Source organism: Carya illinoinensis, chromosome 13 (assembly GCF_018687715.1).
Source record: "Carya illinoinensis cultivar Pawnee chromosome 13, C.illinoinensisPawnee_v1, whole genome shotgun sequence".
Classification (NCBI taxonomy): Eukaryota; Viridiplantae; Streptophyta; class Magnoliopsida; order Fagales; family Juglandaceae; genus Carya; species Carya illinoinensis.
The window spans coordinates 10767141-10778990 of NC_056764.1; the positions used below are offsets into that span (position 1 = coordinate 10767141).

An 11850-nucleotide genomic window follows, 5' to 3' on the forward strand; every position below is an offset into this window, starting at 1 on the left:
GTTTGTCACCACTATTTGATCATTGCGATGGAACTCCAACTAGCGTGGATCTAGCCCAAAATGATCTGCAACACGTGGACGGTTCAGATCGAATGTACCGATGGCGAATCTCAACATTCCCACCGTACGGATGAGTCCAGAATGATCCAAATAGTTTGTCAGCACTATTTGATCATCACAACGGAACTCCAACTGGCGTAGATCTAGCCCAACATGATCTGCAACACATCGACAGTTCATATCGACAGTACCGTTGGTGAATCTCAACATTCCAACCATACGGATGAGTCCGGAATGATCCAAATAGTTAGAAAGCACTATTTGATCGTTGAAATCGGACTCCGAATGGCTTAGATCAAGCCCAAAAAAGATCTGAAAAACGGACGGTTCAGATCCGTCTGGCGCGTGGTATGCACGCGCTCGGGTAGGGCGTCTGGGGGGCGCGTTGGTGCGTGTAAAACACGCGCCACAGTAGCTTGTGCGCGTGGGGAGCGCGTGAGGCGCGTGGAATTCACGCGCCGAACACGTGTCTTCAACCTCTGGAGCGCGTGAGGGCGCGTGGGCGCGTGTGGCTCAATCGTCTTCCTCCTTCAACCCGCGTGGGGGCGCGTGGATGACAGCAGTGCACGGGCGGACCTTCTAGGGGCGCGTGTGGGCTCCTCCGACCTCTGTTTTCGATTCCATTTGCGGCAACAGATTCGTCTCGACGCGAGGAACAATGTGGTGTGATCAAAAGTTGATTTTGATCAATTGTAATTTTCTGGGTAGCACGAACCGAAACTCTGATACCATTTGTTGCGCCTCCGGCTGCCCAGAAATCACACCCACAATAGATAGAGACAGTATTTAAGTGGTTCAGCAACTTGCCTACGTCCACTGAAGCGGAAATTCAATTTTTGAGTATGTTTGTATAATTTTATAAACACTCATCAATAATTCTTTATCTCTCTCAAATGGCCTCCGTTCTGGGTTTCCCCAGAACCCATTTTCGCCCTCAGCCCTCTGCCCGATCTCTCACCTCAGTGAGGATAATTTTCTCTTCACAACTCATCTTCTTTTATAGGAGAGCCATGGGGGACAAAACTCCCACGTTTCTTGACCAAGAGGGAGGTGTATTTCGGTGCAGCAATTCCTGACTTGGGAGAGGGTGGGTGGCCTAATATTCCAAGAAAGGAAACGGTGCAGACATTCTGGGGTTGGTGAATGAATTGCTATGAGTTTGGTTTCACACTGCAGGTGGCTTCCAACAAAATCTTTTCATTTTTTAAAGTTTTCCTCATATTGTAAGCGTAGTTCTCCAGTGCATTCTTTGCCTCGACCTTGATATTACACTCCTTTTGCCAATCAATGCACTTCTCAGATTCCACTCGCGTGGTTCCCCTCGTGTCACCTTCAGCACCTTGATTAATTTTGGCGATGAAAGGGTCGCAGATGCTCATCAGCTCGCCCTTCTTGAACTCAAATTCTTCTGCCTCAGCAAGTTGGTTTCGGTCAGGCCAATGGATAGCCTGCTCAATTGCTTCTTCAATCTTCTTCTTGTCTACAGCATGGACCTTAGCTTCAATCTTTTTGTCTTTGAATGCGTTCATCATGTCGTAAGCATAGTTCTCCAGTTCATTCTTTGTATCAACTTTCATTTTATATTCCTCGTCCTCAGCCCTGTACTTAGCCTCCTGCACTAACTTCTCAATCTCTTCATTGGAGAGCCAGCCCATGTGGGTGATTGTGCTGTCAGTCTTCTGTCCAGTGGTTTTGTCCTTGACAGAGGTGTTCAAGATACCATTAGCATCGACATCAAAGGAAACAGTGATTTTTGGAACTCCACTAGGAGCAGCAGGAATACCAGAGAGTTCGAACTCGCCCAGCAAGTTGTTGTCACGAGTTCTGCTACATTCACCCTCATACACCTGAATCAGCACATCAGGCTGGTTATCTATGTGGGTTGAGAACTCCTCCTCCTGCTTGACGATAATGGTGGTGTTTCTTGGTTTCAGCACGCTCATGACCTCTCCAGCAGTCTCCAATCCAAGGGATAGAGGAGTGACATCTAGGCACAAGATTTTTTGCACTTTGCTACCACCCCCACGGTTGAGAATTGCGGCCTGAACAGCAGCACCATAAGCAACAGCTTCAGGGTTAATCTTTTTGTAGAGCTCCTTCCCAACAAAGAATTCCTGCAACAATTTTCTGGCAGAGAGAGAAATCGAGGGCAAATTGGGGTTGAGGGCAGAGAGAGCAAGTGAGACTTTTAATCGGAACACTTTGATCCACGGTAAGTATATAAAAACTGCTGACGTGTCTTTCTATTTTTGGAAGATGTGAAACAAACTTTATCACCTCATTTGATTTTAAGCTTTTTTAAGTGAGTTTTGTTATGTATATGTAAATTTATGCATTAATCTATATATTAATATTGATTTTTTTATATTTAAAATTTAAATTAGTATTGTTTTCGATAAAAAATATTTTTTTGACTAATTACATTACATTAGAGCACATATTAGTGCATAATTATGTTTACAACTAGATTTTTTTCTTTCTGATTTCCTTAACCGCTAAGTTCATTAAAAAAAGAAAAAAAACCCTTGTATGGACCACCCATGTCTCGATGAGTCTAGCATTTTTGTACGAGAACTATTACAGATACAAAAAGATTATATAAAATAAATTTATAAATTGATGTAGTTTCATAAAATTTGTTAGATTTGCTTTATAATAAAAATAATTTTACAATCTGACGTACTACATCAAATCATATCAATTTATGAGTTTAGTTGTATGTAATCTATTTATAACTAAAATATTTTCCTTTTTGTATAGTGTGGATTGGATACCAAAAAAGCATAAAGCATGACTAGAACAAAGAAAAAGCAAAAATTAAATATCAATAATGCTATAAATCATAAAGTAATCTTTTTGTTATAGATCTACGAATTAATTCATAGCTATATAAAAAGGAAAAAGGAAAAATGAAAAGTTTTATTCTTTTGAAATGCCTTTCTAATGGTCAAGAGAAAAAGAACCAAAAAAAAAAAAAAAAAAACAAGCTTTCTAAATGCACCGGACTCTTTAGTTTTATTTTTTATTTTTTACAAAAGGATTAAGAAAAAATGACCAAATGTTACATATACGCTATCTAAAACAAATATAAAAATGATCTTCAAATTTTTAAGAGAAAGTATATATATAAACATAGGTTACATATTTATACATATTCATTGGGTATGAGCTACGTTGGGATGTAAAATTTCCCATATAGAATTTGTGTATAGACCGAATATTTATCATTCACTACATGGATATAAAATAGAATTATATTACATGAATTATGTGTGGTATAATAACCTTCAAGTAGAATTATTTTATAAAGTATGGAATCAAACTCAATTTATAGACCCCATTTGAATAGTAAAAATATTTCTTTTCATCTCATCATTATAATTTTTTTTAAATCTTCACATAATATATAATAAATAATTTAACTTTTTTAGATTTTAAAATAATAATAATATTCTAACAATATTTTATTCAATTTTTAATTTTCATTTCAACTCACTATCCAAACGGTAGCATAATATGATTTGGTAACATGGTAAATCAAGACTTATCTAAAAAGCTAAAATAAAATGATTTAACTAACCTTAAATAACCCTACCAATTTTTTTTTTTTTTTTTTTAATGTATGTTTCCTCTAAATCTTCTCGTAATTTATAATTTTATCTTATAATTGAATTTTTTATTCATTCAGTTTTTTAACTTGCATCAATATTTGAAGAAAATGGCCACGCTTATCACAACCTCCATTTAGATCAAGGTTTTATTGAGTTCTTGAGGACTCTAGATTTAATATATATATATATAGATATATAAAATAAATTTCATAATTATTAGTTAAGAAAAGGATAAAGCTACTCATATTTTAAATCTTTCATACAATTTGATAGTAAAATAATAATTTTTGTCATTTTTCTTTTATTATTGTGAATATTTGAAAAATATTAAAGACTTATTAAATATTGTGTACTCTATTTTAGATGTATAATAAAGTTCGAACAAAAGACACAAATCCAAAATTTTTATTCTTTTGGAAACTGATAATTGAGGAACAATAAAATTAACTTCTCTACTTGTGTTACTTTTATGTATTTAACGAATATTTACATGATAATCGATTAAAAATAAATAAAAGATACTATTTTTTTTTTCTTTCTTCTTCTTTTGTCAAGCTTGATACACGTTACTTTTTTTTGAAGACTAATGATGCACATAACACATTTTTATAATATATTTTATAATAATGTTGTAAGATGAAAGTATTTTTATAAAAAGATATTATTCTTATAAAAAATCTCTAATTTAATCATAATTGTATATCACGAAAAATGTTATGCATAGATCATTTTGTTTTTTTAAGTGCGAGATTTGGTTTGAAGAGTAAGATAAGATGAAAATTTTATAAATAATAATAAAATAATTTGAAAACATATTTTTATAAATTAACTGGGATGCAATAACGATAGGGTAAATTGCAAGGTGGGGCTAGAAATAATGGTGCGATATTGGCATGGCAAAATCCTCTCAACTTTGAGATCAAACAGAGAAATTTTTCCAATGCATGGCTTGGAGAAGCTGTTGCAACTATAAAGACTTCAATACACCGTACTGAATCGGGTTTAAGATGGTTATGGAAGGAGATGCTTTGACAATTGTTGGGGCAATCAATAGTACCGAAGAACAATGGAGCTCGACAGGCATGATTATTATAGATATCAAGCAATTGCTCACTCAGATGGTCTGTTAAATAGGTTCCTGTCTCGTTTAGATGTTAAGTTGAGTTAAATTCTTTAAAAATAATAGTAAGTAAAGATGAAGGAATAAGTTTTGTAGAACTCACCTAAAATAAGTTTAGATATGTTTAGATATTAAGATGAGTTTAAATGTATTTATGGAAAGTTAAAAAAAGTTGTGAATCCTGCGTGTACAGAGGTATTGAATTAAAAAATGTTATGAGTTTCATGTGTAAAGAGATTTTGAGTTGAGATAAGTTTAGTGATTTTAGAATTAGGTGTTTAGATATTAGATTCAATTTAAAATTAAACTGAACTGAGATGATTATATAAACTTTAAAATTAGACTTAGTTTAGTCCAAGTTCCAAGATGTACTTGTTTAAACTTTAAACAATGTAACACATGTGCTTGCCAAGAGTGCTATACATCTCTACGAGGATAGTATTCTTTTAGAGGATTATCTTCTGTATATTCAATCTTTGCTATAAAGTGAATAAGAAAGTATTTTCTAAAAATTATATATATATATATATATATATTTTCAAATAAATATAACATATTTAAAAGTGATTTAAACATATTGTAAAGAGATTTTTTTCTCCAAGCCCAAAGCATAAGCCCAATATCATGAGAGGCCCAAGCAAATTATATAACTTGTCAGCTCAATCAAGGGGTCCCTGGCCTTAGAATAGAAGTCGATCTATGACTTTGAGCGTGCAGGAAACCCACCATAACTTAAAAAAAGAAAAAACATGTCACCTTGACAATGCTTAATCTCATGTAGCCCTGAGCAGACAGGTGGATATCTTCTAAGGGATGGGGAAGGAAACTTAGTTTTTTTCTTCAAATAAGAAACTGCTACACTATTAGAACTTGCATTATCAAGTGTGATAGCAAGATATTTTGGTCGCCTCCAGTCATGCAAACACATCTCTATGGCCCTACCAAGTGTATCACCCTTGTGATTCTCAACCAAACAAAAGGAAAGAATCATCTTGTGTAGATTTCAATCATCATTAACAAAGTGTGAAATCAAACACATATAGTTGAGGTTTTACACGGATGTCCATGTATTAGTGGTGAGGAAAATTTGTTGCCATTAAAGAGTACTTCTCAGCTTATTTTATTCCCTCATATACATACTAAAGCAATCCCTCGTAACCGTAATACGGGATGGAATCGTTACCTACTTAGTACAAACAATAAGTATAAATTTCTTGAAATCCTCCCATTCAACAAACCTAACGAGCAACTCATCAAGAATTATCATCTTTACTAAGGCTTGTCTGCAAGCCTTAACACTAAATGCTATGGGCACAGGTTCGAGACTACCACTTCCTCCATCCGCCTTCGAAGTTAGAGTAGTTTGGGACTTATCCGTCCTATTAAAATGACATTTCTTACATTGTTTCTCAATGTTGGACTTTGTACCGTTGGTCTTCCTATCACATGCATACGAAGTAACACAATAGTTATATTTAGCCCTGGGTTTACTTGAATCACAGTTTGATATTCTTGTAAAGTGATCCCACACCATTGACCTACGTCTTCCATTCACACTCAGTTTAGTACTACTACTTACATTGGGTGAGAGTGGAGGAATGCATTGCCCCTGTGTAGACATGGTTAACTCTACATCATCTGTAGTAGAGTCTTGTAGATTCATTTCTAGAATAGGGTTCATCTACAAAAATAATGCATCAACAATTAGATTTTTAAAAAAATCAGAATAGCAAGAACAAAAAGTCATATATCATACAGATCAAGTTAATCCATTCCCAAACATAGGGAATTAAAGTGAGCAGCACATGGACATGCATTTCAATCTGTATTTTCAACAATTTGCTGTCAACATTCAAGTTTAGAGCTTTTATCAAAATTGCATGATTTATTGAATTTGATTCATTAAAAAGTAAAACAAAACAAAAAAAGAAAAGGTTTAAAAACAACTTGCAATGCAAACTTTGTCTTTATTCTCAGGATCAATCTGCCCATTTGCATGTACTTTGGGCCTTCTTCCAAAATCTGACCAAAATGGCAAACACCGCTCCCCCCAAAACAGGAACAAAAAAAAAAAAAAAAGGGAAAAGCCCTTTGTGATTATATGTTCTTCGAATTAGAATGTTTGTTGGATCTTGTAAATGCCATTTATATGATAAATTGAATTGACTTATTTGCATATGAAATAAATTTAATTCTAATTACATCAAAAGTACCAAATAAACTTTAAATATGATATAATAAGAAAATAAAAATAAAAAATAACCGTGCCACCTGTGACCTCATTCAAATATCATTCAATATTATTTCTTCCAAAAATTTCCTTCACGTATTAAAGCATTCAAGATTGTATAAAATTGCACATATTCTCTGCTTTTCTAAAAGCTTGGGTGGGTGAGAATGTTTTTGGGGGTTCTTTGCAATCCTTTGTCACACAACCCTTCATTAAGCACCATAAGTATTCTAATTACTCCTTTGAAAAATAAAAGGGAATTAAGCATTTTAAATTGACTCATCATATGTTTCAATTCAACTACACCAAAGAGTTTCATTTTTTCACACATTTCTCAGGTTGCTATATGATATTTGCAGCAAAGCCAAGCCAACATGGTATAGGAATTGGATAGTTAACATATTAGGATTTCCAAATGAATGAAATGTGACATTGGTTTCGATAGACATAGATTCACAAGAAATGAAATCACACAAAGGCTCAACAAAAGAACAAGAAACCTAGATTCATGAATCATGGATTCACAAGAAAAAATCATGAAATCACAAATTCACCAACAAAATACCAGATTCACAAACAATACAAAATACCAAAAAAAAAAAAAAATAGAGAGTAGCAATTGCAAAACCCATGCTTGATATAATTAATCTGGATTTGTCGATTTAAGAGAGAGAAAAATGAGGATTATCGTGATTCAACGGAGGGGTGAATTTGTCAATTTGTGTGTCACGAAGGGGTTGGGGAGGGGTGGGGATGCAACAGAGGGGAGGCCCTACGATGGAATTGGGAGGAGACCCAGTGAGTCTGGGACGGAATGGGAGGGGCTAGGGTTTTTGCCTTTTCATGCAGTGAGAGAGTCTAAAAGTGAATGGGAGGGAATCAGGGGAAGGGATGGGTTTTAGAGGGTATTGTTGAAACAATGCAGTTTGGATTAAAAATAACCCTAAACGACGCATTTTCAACATACGGGAAATGGGAAAAAAAAATAACTAAATTGTGTGAAACGAGAGTTATAATTTCCCTTCTCCTTGGACCTAAATGGCGCCATTTAGATCCAATTTTGCACTAAACGGTGCTGTGTATGCCTTTAGTAACTATATTCATTTTCATTTATTCTATCTTTTTAGTACATAAATTAATAAAAAATTATTTTAATTAATAAAATTAAAATTAAGTAAACTATTCAATATGGATTATTTAATTAACTCATTAAAAAATAATTAATTATAATTATATTGATAATGTTAATTGTTATTTTGTTACTAATTTAGAGTATGTCAATGTATTATGATAGTTCAAAGTTAATGCATAATGAGGAATGAGTTATATACAACTTTTTACATTTTGTATATGAAGCAATAAGCATAAATAATTTAAAAATCCATACATCGATACATGTTTTATATTTACTTGCAACTTAGGTTATAGAAATAGATGTTAATAATTAGTTAATAGTGACTTGATGATAGGTTAATTAATTCATATTGTTAAGGATGTGCCCCACTTTCTCTCTACAACCGTTCACATGCGTGATGTCAATAGGCTCCAGCGTGATTCGCAAGGAAAAACTCCAATGCTTAAGTCAGTATAGTGTAACAAAATGATTCAGAATTCAAAAGAGAGTTCGATCCCTTACTATCAAAGGTTACCTGGTATATATAGGTTCATACATGATGCTTATTTTATTCAGAGTTTATCGGTGGTGATCATTACCTAATAATCGAAATGATCACGTATCTTCATGAAATCTCTATCTTTCCGTGAAAGATGGCGTGGTGTATGTGTAACTTTGCTAAGTTTCGGACTCTCTAATTCCCTTCAGTTAGAAAAGGGTCTCTCCTAGTGGGCTTCTTTCGTATTGGGCTTTTAAGATGGAATGGGTCCTCGGCTAAAATAGGCCCTCCAGTTACTCCGCTAATTCTCTTTGCTTCAAGGCATAGGGAATTTATGTTGATTAATCTTGCTACCTCATAAGTATCGTGAACCTCATTATGGGCCCCTTTTTTGTTTCCAGCCCTAAATCTTTCGATGGCTTATCGCAGGCTTAGGCATGCTCAAGGCGTATGGTGCATAGGAAAGCAAATGACTATTGGGACAAGCCCAGCCCTTTTATGAACTATTTAGTACCCGCCAAACTTTCATATTCTTTTTCCTACGCCGTTTCATTTTTTCAAAAATCGAGGAGCCACCATGATTTCCCACTGTCGTGGCGAAAGGAGAGAGTGCTTTCGTGTGACGGTTACTCTTCTGCTTCAGTGTCAGGCCATGTTGTCTATGGCTGTTGGCGTTTCTTATTCGCCCTTCTTTAAATACCCCTTTTCTATCTCCTTCACTCTTTCCTCTGTTCACTTTTCCTCCTTGTGCTTTTGTTGGCCCTGTGTCCTTTCTTGTTCTTGTTTTTTGCCCATTTTATCTTCTTCGTCTTCTTACTTCTTTTCTCCCTTCTAGTTTTTATGGTTGAACAAGGTGACAGCTCCGTACAACCTTTTCAAGTCCCAGAGGGCACGACCTTTGATAGTTACAAGTGGCGTTTAGGCCGCCAAGAGAAACATTTAATGAAGATTTGGGAGGAATATCGCATCCCTAAAACAACAGTGATGGAGGCTCCTCGTCTGCATGTTGCGATAACGACGGTTTTGTCGATAAGGTTGTTGTGACAGCGTCTCTTTTGTCACATGGGTTGAGGCTCCCCTTCTGTCGCCCTCTTCGTGACATATTGGACCTTCTTGGTCTAGCGTCGACTCAACTACATCAGACCGCCTCTTTTCCTCATTCTTTTCTTGTACAGTGTGGCCATGCCTCCTACTTTTCTCAAAGGGTTACAGTAAAGGAGAGGGAATTGTATTTAAAATAATCAACGAATGCCCTTGAACATAGGATCGGTTAGGGGACATCAGGAACTGATCGATGTAAACGGGCATCAACAAAAAGTCGGTCCAAAGATCCTCAGGATGAGCTTCAGCCCAGGAACGAACGGTTTCAATTCGGGCCAGCTCCCAACGTGACAAAGGTTCCATGGTAGCCCACAAGCTCTTATCGTCATGTAAGAGGTGCCAGATCACCCTAACTAGAAAAACTCTGAAAATATCTTCTTGGGCAGGAAACTCCCAGCCCTGGCTGGTAACAAAGAAAAACTTGGTTGTCCAAGCTTTGGCGTTAGAGTACCAAGTCTTAAACAGAGCCAAGGTTTGCCCCTTATCTTTCTTGCTAAAGTTGGAGACATTTACCTTAGTAGCAGCTCTCAAATTATAAAAGACCAAAAAATTTCGAGCAGTCAGATTGGGATAGGGATCTCTAAGAGGCTCCAGGACCATACGAAAAACAATGCAAGCACAAAGATAAGCCCTTAGTGCAAAGAAGGAAAGCGAAGAGAAAAGGAAAAAAAGAAGCAAGAAAAAGAATGAAGGTGAAAGTCAGAGAAAAAGAACTCGCTCTAAAGACTCTTCTCCCTTTTTGCCTCCACAAAAGAAAACTCTAGCACCTGTGCCCAGACGCCCACATTGCCAGCCCTAGCCGTGCTTCTCATGTCATCGCCTATGGAAGCTTTGGTGCCCTTGTTAGGCGCCCAGACTCAGACGCCAATGGAAATCTTGGAGCCCTTGGAGGGTGCCCAAACTTGGGTGCCTATGCAGCCAGCCACCGCTGAGTTCCATGTGCCATAGTTAGAGGAAGATGTCGCACCCTCAGGGGGCGATCATGTCCAACCGCCCACCCTACCAGTTACTGTCGTTCTTCTAGCACCTTGTGGTTCCTCTGCTTGGCCACATTCCTCTAGTCTGAGAGACATTGAGGGTTTAGCCAGCATGACCCTCTTTGATCTCGCTGCTCAAGCTGAAGCCATTGCTCAGATGGCTAACTATTTAAAGGATTGGTTGTCTAAGGTACCATGTGGCTTGTTTTTCTTCCTTTTGTGCTTATACGCAGTTTCTTACTTTGGGTTGTTTCACCTTCTTTTGCAGAGCATTAACAATCTAGCAGTGTGAATTGTGGTAGATCGTGCCCGCCTAGAGGAGGAGGTCAAGGAGCAGCGAAAGTTGTGCTATGTCGCCAAGGGCTCTTCTAAGAAGTGGCAGGTTGACAGGGTTGAGCTGGAAGCCTTGGCTGAGAAGAAGAAGGAGTTGGAGATTCTGCTAGAGCAGTCAGAAGGCTACTCCCACTTGTTGCAATGCAACTTGGAGATGCACAAGGGAGAAGTCCTTCAGCTCTGTGAAGCCACTCGCCTTGCCTAAGAGGCGAAGGTCAGGGACAACTTTGCCCTAAAGCTACTCCAGTCTGAAAGGGATTCAGTGAGGTCCCAACTTTCTAAGGCTCAAAATGGTTTTGAAGCCAAGAAGGCCCTTCTAAACTTTAAGCTTTGAGCTCGTGATGGAGAGTTGAACTCGACCAGTGAAGAATTGACTCGCTCGCAAGAACACTGTAGCGAGCTATCACAGGAGTTGGTGGCCGCCGTGGAGTAGGCCCACCTTATCGCCCTTGACCTTTCAGAGGCACAAGAGTCCTTGGTAGAACTCCAAAATCGCCATGAGCAGTATAAGGATAGCCATAACTTTTACTGCCAAAAGGACATTGAAGAGGAACTTAGGAAGGCAAATTTGGCTCTCGTTGCCAAGCACCAAAAGCTGACTAAGAAGATGGATGAGCTAGCTATTGCTCAGGCAGAGATCGCACGGCTTCATGCCCAGTTAGCTTGCGTCCCTACTACCAGGGATCGCACCTTTGCTTACAGCTATGGTTTTGGTAATCTGAGGTTTAGGAATAGCCTTCTAGCTGACCCCGCCACTGATCTCAAAACTCTAGATCGGGGTTTATTTTCTCCTGAAGAATACCTA

At 37.2% G+C, this 11850-nt stretch overlaps 1 protein-coding gene across 1 annotated transcript; it reads right to left on the reverse strand.

Moving 5' to 3' along the window:
* Positions 1-1211: 1211 nt before the first annotated feature.
* Positions 1212-10335, reverse strand: LOC122290940 (heat shock 70 kDa protein 4-like). The gene is made up of 3 exons (XM_043098605.1): positions 9895-10335; positions 6371-6472; positions 1212-2303 (listed from the first exon to the last, which is right to left on the reverse strand). Exons 1-3 carry the CDS (start codon positions 10333-10335, stop codon positions 1212-1214), a joined length of 1635 nt encoding a protein of 544 aa, XP_042954539.1.
* Between the last annotated feature and the right edge of the window lie 1515 nt (positions 10336-11850).